The 21195-nt window shown below is 40.7% G+C and overlaps 2 protein-coding genes across 2 annotated transcripts in view; both read right to left on the bottom strand.

Moving 5' to 3' along the window:
- Window positions 1-10761: 10761 nt before the first annotated feature.
- On the bottom strand, window positions 10762-15170 carry gdf6b (growth differentiation factor 6b). Its single transcript, XM_017682206.1, has 2 exons — window positions 14855-15170; window positions 10762-11651 (listed from the first exon to the last, which is right to left on the bottom strand). Exons 1-2 carry the CDS (start codon window positions 15168-15170, stop codon window positions 10762-10764), a joined length of 1206 nt encoding a protein of 401 aa, XP_017537695.1.
- A 1807-nt stretch (window positions 15171-16977) lies between these two features.
- The window catches only part of LOC108410901 (fibrocystin-L-like), a 91099-nt gene continuing 86881 nt past the window's right edge, over window positions 16978-21195 (bottom strand). Inside the window, exons 76-78 of the mRNA XM_037542682.1 lie at window positions 20919-21072; window positions 19924-20019; window positions 16978-18002 (exon numbers count right to left, since the gene is read on the bottom strand). Of these exons, the coding sequence (XP_037398579.1) occupies window positions 17857-18002; window positions 19924-20019; window positions 20919-21072 (396 nt within the window). The 3' untranslated portion in view covers window positions 16978-17856. The remainder of the gene's footprint in view (window positions 18003-19923; window positions 20020-20918; window positions 21073-21195) is intronic.

Raw genomic sequence — 21195 nt, 5'->3', positions numbered from 1 at the left:
CTACGATATTAAATGTGCCATAACTGTTGCATAAGCCGTGTTTTATGTTTTTGTCTTTTCATTATGTGCAAATTTGGCCAACAAACACTAAATGTGCATTAAAATGTGTGTTGATTGTTGATTGTTTGCATATGACTGTATATAAAAATTATTTCTTTGCTATTTATTTATTTGTTTTGACTGATTTTGCTCTGGCCCGCTCCTCTACACCTCTGGAGCTGTGTCATATTAGCTCCTCCGGGTCTATGCTAGTTTTCTCTGTGGGAAAAACAAATACTGTTTTTGAAAATAACGTCTCGTGGTAAGCTAAACTTTTCCAAAGCTTCCAAAAAATTGTGTCATACATACATTCTTCCTCCAAATGTCACTGGATGCACTGATATCATTAAACCGTCAGTATGAATATCACTTCATGCAAGCTAACACTGTTGCACGTTGGACTGATATTATAAGACTGATATTATAAGACTGACCTCACCAAAAGGCCCAGCTAAGAGTAAAAGTATAACATAAATATAAACACAGACTTACTTTACTGTGCTTTGAGCTGTAGCTCAGCTATAGCCACTTTTCTCACATCTCCGACAGGAAACTTTCCCGCAAAAGTGGAACATTTTGAGTGAAATTTCTCTTAATATCCATTTTTCATGAGGCTGAAGTCGCTTCTCATTCGCCAGCTTCTTGTTACAATTTTTCAGTTCCACCTTAAATAGTGCAGCAGGCCATGGTTTAAAGCGGAACTATAAAATTGGAATGAGAGGCTGGCTAGCAAGCTTTGTCCAGTGTGCTAGATGATTTGCCTTGGGAGTTTTAGGTTGCAGTTTGAGTAGCTGGTGTTCGTAGCTGGCTAGAAAAAACTGTATATACCAGCGAAACTCACTTTTCTCTGGATGATGGACTGCTGGACAGTAGCAATAGAAGCTACTGTGCTGCTTACCAGCAAAACTAGCATGTTTTACCTGTCCACAGAGAATTAAGTATCTTCAAAATGGACATTTGGGATGTTTTCTTTACCACAGGACATGATAGCACCCTGTTCGTTTTTCTTGGTTAGTGGTTAGTAGTAGTAGGCTTGGCGTTGACCACAGAATGATGATGCTTCAGAGGTCGAGGTGGTCTGAAGGTGCTGAGATGGAGCCTTAGGGAACCACCCCAGTGATAAGAGAGGCACTGACCCAGAGACAGTCTAGTACCTTTATTTCTGAGAGTGTAGCAAACTGCCGTGTTTGTCTACCCTGCTGAAAAAGAGCCATTAAGAACAATTAGGATTAAAATGGTTTCTATGGGTTTTTCAACAGAACTGATCCTTTCACTGAACCACTGTGAAGGGCTTTGTCCACAATGTGAACAATAATTGCCATCTGGGTGGAGCGGTTGGAGTATGAATGAAAATCTGTAGCTCTACAGATTAAAAACGAATCAAGCTTAGCACTTTAAGGCTAACACTAGACCGGTAGCCCGGAGAATGGCCTTATTTTCCTTACTGAAATCAGTGCTCGTCTGTATTGGCTGTGCCGTCTGCCACAGAATCAGTTGAGTTATTTTACTCTGGAAGCTAATGCAGTTTGCTGCTACACTCAGAGACTTAAATCAGTAGTCAGTGTGCAGAAGCTAAGTGAAGCGGATTAACCCGCTGCCCTCCAGCCCACAGCTATCTAAACACACCATTCTGCTTTCCTCTCCACCAGTTGACTGAGCAAACCTCCTCTCACCCCTCTATTCTCTCAGTCGCCCTTCGGGTCACTAATGTTTGACTCTCTGACACGAAACGACATCTTCTTGAGGGCCCAGGGGGCAAAAAGGAGTGAAATCAGAGAAAACGACTCAAACTCAAACCTGTCAGCTTTTCTCTCTCTCACTCTCGTTCAGGGTGTAAATATTTGGATGGGAGTTCAGCTTTTGACTTGAAATCTTATGGAGGAACGCCACTTTTTTAATCTGCATAATTAAATCAATACGCAGTCATTCAGAGTGGTTCGGTGCGAGATGCTCCGTTCTGGAGTAACCAAGTCAGAACTGTCCACAGTGGTGGTGATAGGAACCAGACGTCCGATCTCTAAAAGGTCCTCGCAGAAAGTTCCTACATGACAAGGTTATGAATTCACTGCCTGATGACCGAGACATTGAATGCATTCACATGCACTTAATAGTCCGATCATTAGCGTGTTTTTGCAGTTGTCTGATTATTAAAATCTGGAAAATATGATTATGAAATCTGATAAAGAGGCCGGATTTTAGCTCAGTAATCAGATTTCTCAGTGCTGTGTCTGATTTCTTTCAGACCTCTCAGTCTGAGCATGTGCCAAAACAGCCGGTGGTGCCAGAAATAAGTGAGCAGCCCAATACATGCTTAAAGAAATGAGGGATTTAAATGTTCTTCATTTTCTAGATGATGTCTGTTCATATTTTCAGGTAAAGTGGCACGATGTTTAAAAAAAGCCGTGGCATGAAGTTTGAGTTTTACGTTATGTTTATGTCACGTCTTCCTCTGTGAGTTTATTGGTTGATAGCAAAGCAGAAATCTGATTACCGTCTGACTCATGAAGACCTGGACTTTAGTATCTGATTACTCAAGTGCAGGTAAACATGTTGATCAGATTACTGACGAAATTATCAGATTATCAGATTATTCAAATGGTATGTAAACAGCATGCTCTGATTTCGTAGTCGGAAATCTGGAAAATCCAATTAAGGCATCAGATAAAGAGGCTGAATTTTAGCTCAGTAGTCAGATTTCTCAGTGCTGTGAGCTCTTACTCTGATTTCTTTCGGCTTTTTCAATCTGTATTAAAACAGACAGCGGTACCAGAAATAAGGGAGCAGCATTATTGGCTGATTGTAAAGCAGAACTCGGATTATTGTCTGACTCACATAGACCTGAAGTTTCTCCGTTATCTGATTACTCAAGTACAGGTAGATGCGTTGATCAGATTACTGACAAAATCTGATTTTCTGCAGTTGTCAGATTATTAAGTGCATGTAAACACACTTGCTGTTTAATGATAGCTGTGAGATAAGCTTTTGGGGTATTTTTAAAAATCTGTTCATATTGGAGGAGTTCATGAAGGGCAAAATAGTCCAAAAGATTTTTTTTTCGCAATTATCAACATATTTATCAACACATTCCGGAGACGTGTGTAGGTGCACTGGTGGTTTTGGAGGGTAAATAAAATGGGTACAATTCATATGAACCACCCTGAATGACTGTAGACTTGTCCTTTAATAAACCTTCCAGGCTTATGTCAATTCATATGAACCACCCTGAATGACTGTAGATTTGTCCTTTAATAAACCTTCTAGGCTTATGTCAATTCATATGAACCACCCTGAATGACTGTAGATTTGTCCTTTAATAAACCTTCTAGGCTTATGTCAATTCATATGAACCACCCTGAATGACTGTAGACCTGTCCTTTAATAAACCTTCTAGGCTTATGTCAATTCATATGAACCACCCTGAATGACTGTAGACCTGTCCTTTAATAAACCTTCTAGGCTTATGTCAATTCATATGAACCACCCTGAATGACTGTAGATTTGTCCTTTAATAAACCTTCTAGGCTTATGTCAATTCATATGAACCACCCTGAATGACTGTAGACCTGTCCTTTAATAAACCTTCTAGGCTTATGTCAATTCATATGAACCACCCTGAATGACTGGTTACGTACATTCTGGTGGACTTGTCCCTAATAACCATTCAAGGCTTGTGGTATCATTTATAACAATGTGTCAATATTACTGAATATTACTGAAAACATGTTTGAGCCGATCTTTACTTCAAAGTGGTCACTTTTCCTTCATATTTCTCTAAATTCATGCCGGTTCCCACAAAGCAGTGCTGTTGTTGTGAAGCAGCTCTGTTGTGCTGTTGCTCGTATCTGCGCCACTTTCTTAGGCCAGGGAGTGACCGTGTGTCTGAAGGACAGAGGGCCAATCCAATAATGTCCTACGCATTCCTGTCCCTTGTTCTCGGGCTGCGTTGATTGCTTCCTCTTTCTTTAGTGCATGTGTACCTTTGAAATGCTCGCAGAGCCCACAGACAAAGGGACACTCGACCTTTGACCTGAGGGCTAAAGAAGGCCTAATCTGAAGGTAGCATCGTTGCTTGGCTTTGTCTTATCCCAGACGGGGGATGAATGCAGCTTTGGACACTGAGGGTCACCCCCTCCCAATGCATCTGTCTGTTCTTTGCCAATCTGTTTGTGTGAAAGAGACTCTATAGGCTACCGTCTATTCACACGACCAGGCCACCCAGGGAACGTGGCACTAAGTGTCTGTTGACCCCTCTTTCACCTCCACTAAACACAGCAACTATCTCCCCTTTGGTCTTAGATACAGAAAGGTACGCATTACAGAAGTTATACAAGTTAACCCTTTATACCGGTAACATGCAGAGAGCCTGCTGTGGGCTGCTCCCCTTTGAGTTTGTAGTTTGAGTATCATTCAGAGTTACTGTAGCTTTAGCTCCCTCAGTAGCAGACTGAAGACCACTGGGTCTGTTAGACTACACTGTAAAATATGTTTGCCAGTGGGGGACGAAGTCACAAGCATGTACTTGAGTTAAAGTATTTTAAAAAAGTATTTCCCTTCAAATGTACTTAAGTATAAAGTAAAAGTACTAAAAGAGTAATTCTGGCTCTGATGTCCTGTTATCATTTTTATAACCAGACTGGCTTCATGAACTCATTTCAGGTGAAAGTCCTCCAGCGTCTCTCTTGGTAAACCAGTCTTTTAATAGAACGTCATTAATTAGTGACGCTGACGTCTATTAAAATGATCAGAAGCACAAAACACTGAAGGTAAACAGTTTCCATCAGGGAGAACCGAGTGGCTCTGAAATCACTTTTTACACACAAGCAAAGTTTCAGTTTCAGATTTATTTACAACTTAGTTCCAAGTTTAAGTTGAATAAAAACTGGCTTTAAACTCAGGATCACAGATGAGCTCCTTTACTATGTTGATCTGTAGGCGTCTGTTCATAAACATAAACCAGCCCAAACTCATTTACTATAAAATGAAATGGTGTTTGTAGAAATTCAGAAAAAAGCCGCGTCAGTCTCGACTGCATATGTGGACATATTTCTATATTGAGCTCTATTTACACAAAGTTAGGTTAGTTCATCATTTATGTTGAACAGACTCTCCCAAAGTTTTACGCTGCTGCGCTGACGTTGAACCGCGTGCTGCACTGGGTCGGTATGACCAACAGGTCAAAACCAGCTCTAAACAAAGTGACCGCTGGGCCCTGATTGGTGCTCTGGCTTTGCGCTTCTTTCGTTTTGACATGCTGCGTTTTTTATACACACAGAAACCAAAAGGAACGACAGATTTCTCAAAATGTAGGAGGAAAAAGTCGGATATTAGACTCTGAAATGTAGTGGAGTGAAAGGAAAAAGTGGAGAAACTTCAGTACAGATACACCAAAAATACTAAAGTACAGAAACCAATTACATTTACTCAGTTACTCAGTTACTCAGGTACTGTCCACCACTGATGTTTGATCGTTCCGGCCTAAAAATGAATTAAAAAGCAGTTTAACCCTTAACAATCCAGGTTTATTTCATACAAAAGCTTATTAATCAGTAACTACAGGGACTTTAATGCAAACAAATGGAGCTATTCTTAGGTTATAAAAGCATGTAATAAAACTTGGCTCGTTAAAGGGGTTAACTGAGTGAAATGCAGTGCCCCCCCCCCCCCACACACCCCACCGAAACAAAGCAAAGCACAATAACAGCTCAAATAACGTATCATACTCATCAGTCTAAATAAGCCCTGTTCCATTTTACAGTCTACTCAGCCATAGGACCACCTGAGTGACTCATCTTTGCTCCATATGCAATATTGATATGTAGATCTTGCAACGATGCCCGTCTGATATTAATGACATCACTGTGCAAAAGTTATGGTGCATTTGTTGATTTGCTTGACTTCTGCAAAACCTGTAATTTGACCAGGGCATTTAAAACCTTTGCATACAACTCTACACTCACTGGCCACTTTATTAGGTACAGCCACATTGTTTCTGCTTTCATTGTCCATTTTATCAGCTCCGCCTACCATATAGGTTCTCAATGTAGTTACAATTACAGACTGTAGTCCATCTGTTTCTCTGTTAGCCTTTACATCTCTTATTAATGGTCAGGACCCCCATAGGACCACCACTAAGCAGGTATTGTTTTGATGGTAGATGTTTCTCAGCACTGCAGTGACAATGACAGTGTTTACAGTGTTTTTTCAACAGCGACACCACTCACTGTCCAGTTCATCCACTTTGTACATGTCTCTTTAACATGTATCTGTTACTGCACAGTTTATGTTGTAGCACTTACAGTTGACCAGGGCAGATCTAGCAGGGACGAAATTGTGGCATCCTATGACAGCGCCTTGTTTAAAGTCACCAAGTTTATCAGTAGGACTCATTCAACAGTGTTTGTCTATGAACATTGCCAGGTTATGAGTTTGATTGTATACACCTGCTATCAGTGAGTGTGGCTGAAACATTAATCAGGAGGGGTGTGTGATGTCACAATAAATGTGATTTGTGATTTTAACCAGAGGGGCTGCATGCAGTAAAAGCAATACGCCACTTTTATATTTAAAAATAACCTGAGACTCTCATTTTGCCCAAATCAGTTGTTGTTAATAATATATTATTATTATTATTATTAATAATAATAATATTAATAATAAATCTGACTGGTTCTTTCTGTGTGCGTGTTCTCCCCGTGTCTGCATGTGTTTCCTCTGGGTTCTCCGGTTTCCTCCCACAGTCAAAGACATGCAGTCAGGCCAGTTGGTCATGGTAAATTGCCCCTAGGTGTGAGTGAATGTGTCTGTCTGTCTGTCTGTCTGTCTGTCTGCCCTGCGATGGACTAGTGACCTTTCCAGGCTGCATTCTGCCTTCTGTCCGATGACCGCTGGGATAGGCTCCAGCACCCCCCGCCACCCTGAGGGAGAAGTGGCTTAGAAGATATGTGTGTTTGTGTGTGTGTGTGTGTGTGTGTGTGTATTATTATTATTATTATTATTATTATTATTATTATTATTATTGTTATTAATATTATTATTATCTATTCCCAACAATCCAAAATTGATGCAGTTCACCACCTACACTAATACATATCTTGCACCCCTAGTTGTCAGTAATCCAATCAACATGTTTACCTGCACTTGATTAATCAGATAATGGGGAAACTCCGGGTCTTCGAGAGTGAGACAGTAATCAGATTTCTGCTGCACAGCTAGCCGATGCATTGTGCATGCGCTGACTGAGCAATCCGAAAGAAATCAGAGTGAGAGTTTACAGCACTGAGAAATCTGATTACTGAGCTAAAACCCAGCCCCTTTTTCAGATTTCTAGACCTTACTTCAATCTAAGAAATCAGAGTAAGAGTTCACAGCACTGAGAAATCTGATTACTGAGCTAAAACCCAGCCTCTTTATCAGATTTCTAGACCTTACTTCAATCTAAGAAATCAGAGTAAGAGTTCACAGCACTGAGAAATCTGATTACTGAGCTAAAACCCAGCCTCTTTATCAGATTTCTAGACCTTACTTCAATCTAAGAAATCAGAGTGAGAGTTCACAGCACTGAGAAATCTGATTACTGAGCTCAAACCCAGCCTCTTTATCAGATTTCTAGACCTTACTTCAATCTAAGAAATCAGAGTGAGAGTTCACAGCACTGAGAAATCTGATTACTGAGCTAAAACCCAGCCTCTTTATCAGATTTCTAGACCTTACTTCAATCTAAGAAATCAGAGTGAGAGTTCACAGCACTGAGAATCTGATTACTGAGCTAAAACCCAGCCTCTTTATCAGATTTCTAGACCTTACTTCAATCTAAGAAATCAGAGTGAGAGTTCACAGCACTGAGAAATCTGATTACTGAGCTAAAACCCAGCCTCTTTATCAGATGGGAGTGTGCTGTTTACATGACCAATTTAATAATCGGATAACTACAGAAGTCCAGTTATGATCCGTATACACCCTGACTGACATCTACTACAACAAACTGACCATACCAAATTCATATTTACATGTTGCTGTTTTATTAGAAGAATGAAGCTTTCACAAGGTTCTCATTTGGCCACAGTGTTTACAGACTGCAGGGAACATTGAAAAAGCCATGTTCTGCACTGAGGTAGGGACACAGTCAGTCAGCTCTACAACAGCAAAGGTATAAAACACAAAGATATAACTGTGTAAGTGAGAGCAGCAATAATTTAACAGAACAGCATATAAATTACAATGAATCTGTACAATCATACTGTACATGTTATTTACACACTGATCCACAGAGAGAGCTTTCAGCACTTTGACAGGCAACACTTTATTTTGGGTGGACATTAATGCCCTTGTTATGCCCTAATGAAGCCTTTTCAAGGCAATAGATTCTAATTAACTGGCTGGCATTTACTACTTTATTATTCCAGAGGACCTTCTGTGTGATATTGACAAGAAGCAGCATTAATTAGCAGAGTTCATACAGATTCCATGACCATACAGTACTCTACAGTACAGTACAGTAAGTCAGAGTCCACCCTTCATTCATTTAATTTCCAGTCAAAACGGCCATTCTGTGTGAACTTATTCATTTTTCAGGAGATATTTCTGAGAAGATTAGATAGAAAATAGTCCACTTGCATAAATAAGGAGAAAGTCAAAGGAAAATAAGTGAAGAAACAGGAGTTTCCAAAACTGGAGCTCAAAAACTGATGAAACACTACAGAGAAAATGAGACTCCTAACAACCACCTGGAAGAGCTGGTAGACACCAACGCTGCTGCCATCAGATAAACAGCACTTAAAGCTTTCATCTTTGACCGAGAGGAGAAAATCAAGCTCCACTCTTGCTTCAGGGGCCGGATTCATAAAAGTGTATTAAGAAAGAAAATATACTTAATTCAATTCTTAATTAATTTACTGTGTTTGCACCCAGAAGAATTAGAGCTCCGCATTTCACCCATCCGTGCACACTATAGACGTACATACACGCACACTAGTGAACACACACACTGGGGGGCAGTGAGCACACTTGCCCGGAGCGGTGGGCAGCCCTATCCACGGCGCCTGGGGAGCAGTTGGGGGTTAGGTGCCTTGCTCAAGGGCACTTCAGCCACATGCTGTCGGCCGAGGGGATCGAACCGGCGACCTTCTGGTCACCAGGCTGGTTCCCACGACTGCCACCGTTTTCTTTAAACACTTCTCTTAACTAAAAAGTTAAGAGATATCACTGTTCTTAAGAATTCTTCGTCCTCATTGCACGTCGTTGCCATATGGCAACAATTACTTTACCTCAATTTTACGAATAAGCTGTTTAAAAAGAGTCTTTTACTTTGAAAGGATAAATACATCACATGACCAAGAGCTCTTATTATGATGCTGTTATTAACATCCATTCCAAATACTAATTGAAACTGTATTCATTTCCTGTATTTGGAAATATTATCATACATTTCACAGTATAAGCTGGATTTGTTTGGTCTTGTTTTCAATAAAAGGGTGTTTTTACAGAAATTTATGATGCAATTTTTTTAGATTTGATTGTGCTGTGGTACGATTGTACATTGTTGCCACATGGCAACAATTTACCAAATACCAAAAGATATATTTTTTTCAAATATATCCATTATTTAAGCAAACTCAAATAACAAAAACACATTAAAGCTTTTTTATCATGTGCAAGTAATAGTCCATGCAATAGAGGGCTGAGAACATCGGAAGATTTTTTCTTAACTCCTTTTTTTAGGAAGAATTTTAAGAACAAGTGGTAATCTTGAAAACATTGGGCCTCATTCTCCAATATCTTAGGTTTGTTCTGAAATGTGTTTGTTCTCTGTTTTGGACCTTTTTTGGTCTAAAGTAAAAATCTGGAGCTCCAAAGTGACAGTGAAGCAGCTCAAGAGCTGAACCAACCCGAGAATCAAGTTTGTTCTGAAACGTGGTCTTGAGAAAGGTTCTACGAAAAAGTCTCCATCAGATTCATGGCGTCTTCTTAAAGCGCAGACCTGATCTCACCTTTGTGCTCTTGGCTTCTGAAGCTTTTTTTTTCTCGAGAGCTGCATTTGAGAACATTCTAATGAACTTCTTAGTGTTTGACTTTAAAACCTTCCCAAGTTTTTTCTGAAAGTGTTTTCTAAGAAAGTTTTCGTGAACCCAGATCTGAAACGAGCCACATCCATCCTTCCCCTGTGAGAAGACGACTCAGCGCTGTGGGTCTGAAAGGACGTGTAGCTGATCAAGAAGAAACTCACTGAGAAAAGGAGATGGACACATCAAACAAAGAAGCTGAGCGATGGACTGACCACCCCAGAGTCCAGGCCTCATCATCACGGGATTATATGGGAAATGAAAGGAAGCTGTGATAAAGGCACAGTAAGCACTGAGAAATCAGTGTAACTTAAATTTGTTATATATGTTTTTCCTTTTTTCCAGACGCTGAAAAATGAATAATTCTTAATCGCTGATGTTTCTCAGTAACACCATCATAGATGGAAATGTTGACTCTTTAAATGGTCAGGGCCAAAGCTTTATTAAACCCGTCTACAACCTAAGAACAGCTCAGCCAGTTTGCACAGAAGTCCCTTTAGTTACTGAATAATAAGGCTTAGTATGTAATAAGCCTGAGATTTTAAGGGGCTTTATTTAGAGCTAACTGGCTTGCTAAGCCTTAATATGTGCATAACAAGGGCAATATAATGTACCTAAAGTAAAGTGTTACAGAAGAGCGTCCAAGAGTCAGAAAGACCACCGGTCACCTGCATCCGCACGACTCCACCACCATGTCCTCATACTGCTTGTACACCACGTTATTCCCTGCATCTATATACAGGATGCTGATGGGGCTGAGCTTGGACGGCACGCAGCAGCTGGGTGGCATGTTGCTGGGGTTCATGGAGTTCATCAGAGTCTGGATGATGGCGTGGTTGGTGGGCTCCAGGTGCGATCTAAGGGGAAAGTCGCAGATGCCCTCGCAGTGGTACGCCTCGTAATCCAAGGGGGCGATGATCCAGTCGTCCCAGCCCAGCTCCCTGAAATTCACATGCAGGGGCTTCTTGCTGCACCTGGACTTGGATTTCCTGCCGTGCCTCTTGCCATGACGGTTCTTCTGCGCGTTCCTCCGCTTCCGCCGAGGTTTCGAGCGAGGAGCTTTCACCTTTCCGCCCCGCTCAGGCCCCCACAGCTTAATCTTCTCCCGTTTCTCATAGAAAAGGCTCTGCCTCTTCTTTGACCTGGTGAACACCACCAGGATGGCTTTCTTCTGCTGCGGGCGAGCGTGTCGGTGAAAGCCGAGATGCTGCAGGTCCACGTCCCTCTCAGGGTTGTCGAGGGTGGCCTTGAGCTCCAGGCAGAAGTACTTCCCCTGTGAGTGGCGGTGACGCTCAGCAAAAATGTCCCACACGTCTAGAACCTCCCATCGTGGTTTGTGAGAGTTCTCCAGATCCAAAGTTCTGGAGTCCAGCAGTTTGTGGGACTGGCAGGACAGGAGCTGAACCTCCACAGCTCCAGTTCCAGATGCCTGGAAGCTTCCAGAGACTTTTGTGTAGATTCTCAGCTCGGCGCCCAGCAGCTCTGCTTTATCGGAGAGGGTCGAGACATCAAACAAGTACTTCTGTTTCCACAGCGGAGAGGTCGAGGGGTCATCTGAGGGAAAAAGTGGAGATTTAGGCTCATGAATGCAGCGGTTTTACTTTTTTAGGTAGACTTCATTCAGTCTGAAGCACTGGTTGGTTTAAGCTTGACGGCAACTAGTAATTAAATTCATATGCACACTTAAAATTGATGGTTCTTCAAGGGTTCTTTAATAAAGAAAATGGTTCTATATAGAAAAATGAACACCCAAAGCACCCTTTGCATGAGTAAAGGGTTCTTTGCATCGTAGATTGTAACAAAAAAAAAGGAAAAGGAACAAGCTTCACATGGCAACAACCATTTTGGTGCTTTTTCAAAAAGGTTCTATATAGAAGGATCTACAGCACATTCTCCATCAGTTTGAAGAACCCTTTCACGATGCAAAGAGCCCATAAACCATGGGCAGGGTTCTTTGATTGCACGTGGTTCTACACAGAATCATTTTCTTTATTGAAGAACCCTTGAAGAACCATTATTTTTAAGTGTGCAGGCCGACTTACATTTATATACTCGTCAGTAAGTACCTGACTAAAGCAAGTCTCCTCACAAATACATCTGATAAGAAGTATTAGAGGTGGCTGAAATGGCTTCAAACCACACTAAAGATAAGAACCTTGACTCGGGCAGAAGGAAAAAAGAGCACAAGGAGCTTCAGTAAATATATCGTAGGTCTGCAGCGGAACTTTTTAGTCCATTCAGAACAAAACGTGTAGCTTGTTCGATTCTGTTCTTCTCTGTTTTGGACCTTTTTGGTCTAAAGTAAAAACCTGAAGCTCCAAAGTGACTCAGTGAGCTGAACCAACACACATGAAACCCCACACAGAGAATTAGAGACTAAGTACTAATGAGAAAAATGGAACTGTTGGTTGGAACATTGACTGGATCCCATATTGTGAGCGTGAGGATTAAATGTAGACGTAGTGTGATTTGGTGTTACGAGAATGACCCATTATTCTAATCGGATTTAATCAGATAAACAGAGATGCTGTATATATGTTATTATTCCATATAGAGTGTGACGCAACATGTTCAAATGACATGTTTTGTTGACTTTCTAAGTGAAAAGTTCCTCTACAGGGAATTTGACACTTTTCTGCACAGTTTCTATTAATTGGAATTTTACATGCTGGAAAATAATGAAACAAAAAAACGTAAAATGTGCCGTAACTTTTCCACAGGCCACAATTTCCATGAAACTCAGTAAATAAACAGTATTTCTGTGTTGAGATGTGCAGAAGTGTGTTCTCTGTGGAGGCTGTGTTAACTTACAATTAATTTACATAAATAAATCAACAAAGCCTGTAGTTTAGCCAGGGCATCCAAACACTGCATACAATATACACACATATACTCTATATATTTAAGTACCTACATGTAATAATAAGTCCCATATGTGATCCATATTTCACCACTTTCGGAAAACAAAGCACTCACTCTGTGAGGAAACACGGTCGGGCGCCTTTTAGAACGTGATAAAACGCTATGATGGACGGACCAACAGAAATGCTCCAAGATGAATTAGAAAAAATCTTGTCAACTTTGATTCAAAGTTACGAAGGTATTTTTCTCTGTCCAGTAAAGTGGCTCTTCAGGACATGTGATGTGTTGTGAGTGCCTAAATGTAAAAATGTGTATGTATGTATTCTATATTGTCAATGTCCAATTTGGACGCAGCAGCCGTGCTTTAAGTTGAACTTAAATATCTTTTAAAGTATAAAATAGCTTTTATTTTTTATATTAATTTGTGTTATATGTTAAGAACATTTTGACCTCCTTCTGTAAGGTTAGTATTTTGGAGATATGTTTTATATGTTTATATATATATATATATATATATATATATATATATATATATATATATATATATATCGCTGTTGTCAGATCAAAACCTCGTGTCTCCAAAACTATAACTTTACAGGAGAAGGTAAAAACTTACTCCACTTTTAATGTAAGCCGTCTTTATAAGTCATTTTAGGTCATTTCTTTTGGACCAATCATCATGGAATTGACACACAATATGTAGGACTATGGGTTTTTTCAAGTTATGTCAAAAACTGACATATATATATATATATATATATATATATATATATATATATATATATATATATATATATATATATATATATATTCTACATCCTTTTAACACACCAGCTTTCATGATGAATGGACCAATAGAAATGCTCTAAATCTCTTTACATTAACTTACATCGAAGGGTAATATTGTTTTTGCCTTCTCCTCCTAAATTTACTACTTTGGAAATTATTGTTTTCTTTGGACAGTGATGATATATACACTCCTAGAAATGAAGGTACATTTTTCACTCATCAAGGTAAAAACAGTGTAGATGTTCCCTCAAAGGTTCTACAGTGGTTCTAAGGTCTGATTGTGAAGCTTAAATCAGGTTCTCCAGGTGAAAAGTTGGTATTTGTTCCTTTTCATAACCGAATGTTTTAAAGCAGAGCAGTAGAGTAAAAGCCTGGAGGCGAGGCGGGGTGTGTGGAGTCAGTCCAGCTTAGAACAGATCATCTCAGTGGATTATGGTTCAGTTATGATCCCTGACTGAAGGCACTGAGATGGAGCCCTGAGGGTTCCACCCCAGTGAATATATATTCTAGATGGTTTTGAAAAGTATAAGAGGGATTTTAAGCTTCGCATGAAGGTGTGGATTATAAGACCCCACAACCACAAAACCTCACATCTCCAGAAAGTTGACTTTCCAGGAAGAGGGAAAAACTGCTGAACTTTTAATGGAAGTCAATGGAGAAATGTTTTATGTTTAATGTTTCCAAGTCATTTTGGAGCATTTCTGTCGTTCTGTTCATCATGAAATGTTGGCACAATATAAAGAGCAGGCGTTGATTTCAGATTCCATAAAAAATATGGAAAATGACAAAGGTGGAGATGTGAGGTTTCGTCCCAACAGCGATGATATATTTCCATATGTTTAAAATGTGTCAGGATGGTGTTACATTTCTCTGTATGTTTGTTGCATATGTATACATTCAAAAACCTACACTATTATATATATATATCCTCTACGTATGTGCATATTTCAATATATTGATGCATATATTAAATAATGGCACTGCTAAATTTATATGTATCACACAGTTAAAACACATTTATATTGCCCATATATTTTTAATACATTTTCATATTAATTCTCTTCCAAAAAAGTGATCAAGCAGGTAATTATTCTGATGTCACTCACCTTGACCCTGATCCACAAAGCTGGTGATGGTGTTGGCGGCCTTGGAGGAGCGGAAGAAGCTCGCATTGAGCCCCAGCTTCTCCGCAGCTGAGAAGGTCTTGTAGATGGACAGCATGTAGTCGTGAGGTTCCACCGAGTGCCAGCGCTTCCTCCGGGCTGAGGCTGGAGCTGGAAGCCCTTCCCTGACACGGTTCCTGCCTTTGGGACCAGCCGGCAGGAGAAGCTGGGCTGCTGGAGAGCCTTTTGGATCCACGGACACAGAGTGGGCACAGCTCAGGAGAAAAGCAAAAGCCATGGACAGGCTAGCCGCATGCATAGTGGGGAAAGGAGTAAGTTTAACAGGAGCGAGAAGTTTGAGGAGGGAGAGCTGAGCTCTTAGGAGACCTGGAGAGCTGAGGAGAGCTTAGCTGAGGAGGTCCTAACCCCCCTCCTCCCCTTAAATACTCCCACTCAGCCTGCAGTGTGGAGCTGGACCTGTGAGAGTCCTCTTACATCATCAGGCTGACCTGACCTGGACTGCTCCATCCTCCCTCTGCTCACCTCACAACCTGCCTCTGAGACTCAGAGCTCTCATTTAAAGAGTTTTACATTGCAGTAGATCCGTCCTGTTTCTCAGTGTGAGATGAGTTTCAATGCAACAGTGATTCATGAGGAACATCTGGAACTCTGATTAGTAAGAAGCGACAGAGTAAGATCTGAAATCTGTGGTTTCTCACGACCTCTAGTGGTCAGCAGACAGAAATGCACTGAGCAAAGTCAGCAGAGAAGAAAAACTCAAACCTAAACGGACCTTTTATACCTGGTGAGCTCATATGACCAGTTTAACCCCCTAACATTCCAGGCTTATTACATACTAAGGCTTATTATTCGTTAATTGCAGGTACTTCAGAGCAAACTAGTGGAGTTGTAGAAGTGTGTGGTAACACCTGGCTTAGTAAGGAGTTAAAGAGCAGTTCCACTGACTGTTCAGAACCTCTGCATAATTAAGTGGTTGAGGTGTAAACAGTCATTCTGAGTGGGTTTGGTGTGAAACGGTTCAGACGTCTTTACAGTGGTGGTGATGGGAACCGGGCGTCGCCATGACTACAACACAGATATAGACACTTTATTTACCATCCAGAACCACCAGAGAACCTACGAGAGGCTTCATAACCATTGGAATCACAACGATTGGAATCATAACCAATTCATGTGGTCATTTTCCGAGTGGGAGGTTTCAGAGGCGGACGTCTGGTTCTGGTTCATATTCATTGTTTTCCTTCTGGGTTTATTTTGGAAGATTTTGCCCAAAAAATCAGCAACATTGTAACGATGGGTACCAGAACTTTCTTACATGACGCAGTGGGTAGCGCTGACGATAAAGAGAGGCTGGAACATGCTCATGTGGAAATGAATTATGATTGATTTAATACACAAACCCACACAAACATCACGGGTCGAGATCTAAGAGAAAAAAACACAATGGAGAAAAACACTGAACGTTCGTCAAAGGACATGAATATTCAGACTCCACGTCTAGTTGTATGTTGTTTGATAACATGAACACACGTAGATGAAGACACTCATGTTTCTTTTGCTATTTAATTTTATTGATAATTTTGCACAACATAAAAATCTCCGAAAATCACAGAATCTATGTAAAGTGTCATTTAAAGTAAAGTGAAATGTGAAATTTGCTTTGATTAGATTCAGGATATGTACAGTACTGTGTGAAAGTCTGAGGCATCCAAGACACGTTTTTCAAAATGTATGTATTTGTGTAGTTTGTGTTTATTTGCTGAGAAGTGTAAATATTTGACTAAACAAAATGTATAGAATATTAATTAATAATAATATATATATAATAAATAGTGATTTTCTGGATGTGAGTGTGTTTGTTTACCCATCTCCAAGCCTCTCCTCGAGGAAGTCCAGTATTATATGTAGTTAAAAAGCAGCTCCTGGTTTGACCAATCAGTGCTCAGTAAATTGAGCTCATGATGTAATCGATGATATTAACGAGTCTCTGTGGCGGCTGTGAAGGTGTCACGGAAAAAGGACCCGAGAAATTCTTGTTCCTTTTTATTGTTTTTCTGTTTATTTGAATTATGAATACGACTTTATTCTAATGTATATTGTGATAAACTCACTTTAGATGCCTAAAACCTGCGCACAGTACTGTAGAATGCAGATATTATGGTAAACTTCTCACATTATATGTAGTAACTCCAGAATTACTGGCACCCTTAATGAACTTGAGTGAAAAATGAGGACTTTTTGCTCATCAGTTTGATCTTAGACTGAAATTATGAGAGGAATCTAATCTAGTCAGGAAAAAAAAACATTCTGGTTGATTCTAACGACAAAATATTATTACCTCGTACTTCCATTCATATGTTGTAAATTTACCCACAATTCAGGCCACAGTGCATTATTACAGGCCTTCCCGTCCCAAAGCCTTCCCAGGAGAGCAGAGGCTGTTACTTCAGGAAAGAGGGACAAACTCACTATTAACACCCCTCATTTTAGAAGAAACGCTGGATCAGCAGGTGTCTGCAAACTTTTCCATGCATCATTTTCTGTTATTTCACTCTCCTGTGCAAATATGGCAATATTGCAGTAATATTGAGTGCTTGGCAAAGTCAAGGTGCAGAAAGTACCGACTGCTAATAACTACCAATAACTGTGTCGTGATTATAAAAGCTTTTCTACAGCAAAGACAATAAAAAACCTCATTCTTTTCCAAGGGTGCCATTAATTCTGGAGAGCACAGTCAGTATTCATCATATCCTGTCAGGAGGTAGATCAAAAGTACAGACCAACGTTATTTAGCCACCAAAAAAGACATTTTATGCAACTAGAGAATAATAAGAAAGATATATAAACCTCCACAAAACTCTCAGAACCACATAACGTACATATCAGTATCATATCAGTTACTGAAATTAGAAATATATCATCTTTTAGAGATGAAGGAGAAATCTATTGAGGCTGATCAGGCTGTACATACAGCTCCACCTGTTCTACACTGCACAGTACAGTAGATGCAAGACACTCAGCAGGATCAGCATGTACACAGTCCCCATTGCGTAGTGAGGACTGGAGTCGAAGATGCTGGGGAATTCACTGTCGGTGGTGGACCCCACTGTGGATGTGCTCTGAGTGGTGTCTGTGATGAGGGAAGAAGTGGTAGAACATTAGATGATGTGACAGAGGGGACATCCACAGGATACAAGAACGAGGGGGCGTGTTAGTGATTTTACCATCATTATGTTAGGAAGTTAGGCATGATACAATGTATACAACATGATAATACACACATAATAATAATCAGTGTTGGCCCACCATATACAGGTTATACAGGGTGATTCAAAAAGATTCATCCGAGTTCAAAGCGCCATACTTTTACAACCATGAGGCATCGAGGAACCAATCACATACCAATTGAAAGAGGGGGGTCATAGAGTTTCTGACTGTCAGTCTGGCAGTGAACCCCCCACAGCTAAGAGCGCTCGTCGCTGGTACCAACAGTTCCAAGAAAAAAGGTCACCAGCATCACCAGATCTCACACCACGTGACTGTTTTGTGGGGGTACGTTAAGGATTCTGTTGATGTGCCACTCCCAGCAACACTGGATGATCTCCGAAATCTCACTGAAAGAGCCGTGAGAGCAGCGACGCCCGACGCCCGACAGCTGGAGGAGGTTCAGACTGAGACCTTGTACAATTACATAATTAACTTTATGCTCATTTAAACCGTTTATAGTTCACTGCACTGTTCTGTAATGATTTACACTTGAAATGAATCATTTTGAAATTGGATGAATCTTTTTGAATCACCCTGTACACACTGCACTGTTCTGTAGTGATTTATAAGCGAACCGAATCATTTTGAAATTTGTGTATCACCCTGTATTGTCTGTACTGGTATATCACAACATTGGCACACAGTATGGAACTGTGCACATGTGGTTGAATCCCATCTGTTTGTTAGCTGTACTATGTACCGTTTGGGTGCAGGAGCCAGAATTTTAATTCCTACTTAGCGCACTTTGCATTCAGCCCAAGCGCAGAGAAAAGGGACGTCCAACACTGCTAAGACCAGAAATCGCATACAGGTGCCAAAGGACAGCAGCATTGCTATGGCAGTGGGCAAAACTACCAAGTGAAGGTTTTCTGCATTGAATAGTGCGGTAATGATAACAAAGAACCGAACGGTTCATAAGATGACTGCAGTACACAATGAGGGGGCCTGAATGCTCACTTGGAAACATACCGCTGAACTTACATGTCTTAGCAGAATAGCTGTTTATCTTGATTATTACTACTAATAAATCTTTTTAAAAATATGTGCCGCATCACATTTTCCGTTGTCCATTGTCTTTTAAAAGCAACATGCCACTTTTTAATTTTAGTCATTTCATCAGTGATAAGGGGAGGGAGGTTTACTGCTAACTTGTGCCTAACAACACTCCTCACCCGTGATAAAATCACTGTGAGGCACCGCTTCTTGTGGCTTATTGCTTTCTTGTACACAATTGGCTGTGCACTTTAAAATCCAGCTTTAAAAAGCTGAATAAGCAGTTAATGTTTACGGCATTGTAGACGATTCCCTTTGGAGTAATTCTAAAGGAAGAAAGTTGAAGAGTGAAATCAGAAGGCTTGTAAGAAAGCAGCAGCACTCAGGAAGCATGGGCTCATTAACTTTATTAACACTAACTTAAAAATAATCCGATATAATAATCTCTTGTGATATTGAATTTAATCAGCATTATTAATAATAATCACAGTAAACAACAACAATGTAGCACAATGACTTTGAATAACCTGCCACATAATAATAACACAGAATTTAACCGATGTGGTCATAGGTATATGGTATATTGAGCATTTTACCTTGGACGCAACTTTTACTCTGAAACAGATTTTAAAACTGGAACTATTTATTACAGAAGTTACACACGAACTGGTCAAGCTGTTGTGAGTAAAGCACTGGGTGAGGTTGTAGTACAGCAGATGAGGTGGAGAGTGTTGGAGGGAGAAGACAGAATTTGTAGGTATATTACTGTAATTTTGGAGAAGCAGACTTACTTGTAGGACTTGCTGTAGGTGTCACGGCCAGGACAGTGAAGGACCTGGACTGAGCGTTCCAGTCGTTCAGAGTGAACGCCAGTGTCAGATTCTTCCCTGTGGAAAAGAGGAAAACATTTGACAGTGAAGACAGCACCTACAAAAGGGACTGTAGTTTCTGCTTATTACCAATGCAGAAAGATGAGACCTCTAGAAAACAATATCAACTGATTAGTATTAAAGGGGACGTTTAGAACGTTTAGCGTAATGTTTGACATCTGAGGAGTTCAATGCCTCTAAAAGCTCCCTCACGGAAAGCTGTTACATGAAATGGTTATGAAGTCTGAGACAGTGTTGCATGATATTTCTGCAATGAGACCAGAAATTTGTTCTTAAAAATACATTCATAGCAGAAAAATAAGCAGAGCAAAGAAGACCCCAAAGAAAACTGACTTTTCAATTTGCCATATTTTACCATCAACAACACTAGGGGGCAGTTGGGGGCAGTTGTGAGCTGGAGGTTAGGGATCTGGCCCTGTGACCGGAAGGTCGCCGGTTCGATCCCCAAAGCCGACAGTCCATGACTGAGGTGTCCTTGAGCAAGACACCTAACCCCCAACTGCTCCCCGGGCGCCATGGATAGGGCTGCCCACCGCTCTGGGCAAGTGTGCTCACTGCCCCCTAGTGTGTGTGTGTGTTCACTAGTGTGTATGTGGGCTCACGGATGGGTTAAATGCGGAGGTGGAATTTCCCCAGTTGTGGGATCAATTAATCAGTACGTATAAAAATTCAGAGGACACGTGTGGTGGTTTTGGACAGTGAATAATATGTCTATATTTGTGTTGTAGTCATAGCCTGGTTCCTATGACCCCCACTGTAAAGAAACCCGGGTCTCTACAATCAACCACTTCACACCAAACCACTCTGAGTGCCTTTGCTTATATCTTAATCACTGAATCATACAAGTTAGGTAAAATTGGTGAAGTCCTCATAGGGCTGATTCTGAGGTCACTCACCAGGGATAGAGATGGCCAGGTTGGTGTAATTGGCCCAGCAGGTTGAGAAGAGGATGGTGGTGTTTCCGTACAGGCCGTCTACTGGGTTCCCACTAGAGTCTTTGAGCACAGCCGTAATTGTTAGAGTTGTCACCCCCACTGATACGCAGGCCCCCTGGACACAAAGGCCAGCAGAAGTCAATGTGAGATTTATACAGAATTTTTACAGACCTCCACATGCTACAAACCTCTGGCCCTCAGCTTCAGTACTAAAGCCCTCTTCGGTGCATATTTTGAA

This window comes from Pygocentrus nattereri, chromosome 1 (genome assembly GCF_015220715.1).
Source record: "Pygocentrus nattereri isolate fPygNat1 chromosome 1, fPygNat1.pri, whole genome shotgun sequence".
Taxonomy (NCBI): Eukaryota; Metazoa; Chordata; class Actinopteri; order Characiformes; family Serrasalmidae; genus Pygocentrus; species Pygocentrus nattereri.
Note: the sequence above shows the minus strand (reverse complement) of the source record. Positions and strands in the feature narration are given on the sequence as shown.

Bases quoted from the DNA above. Each gene is read 5' to 3' on its own strand.
- gdf6b (XM_017682206.1), bottom strand. From the start codon at position 15,170: ATGCATGCGGCTAGCCTGTCCATGGCTTTTGCTTTTCTCCTGAGCTGT. The intron at 11,652-14,854 runs GTGAGTGACATC...TTTTTCCCTCAG, and splicing joins CTTTGTGGATCAGGGTCAAG to ATGACCCCTCGACCTCTCCG.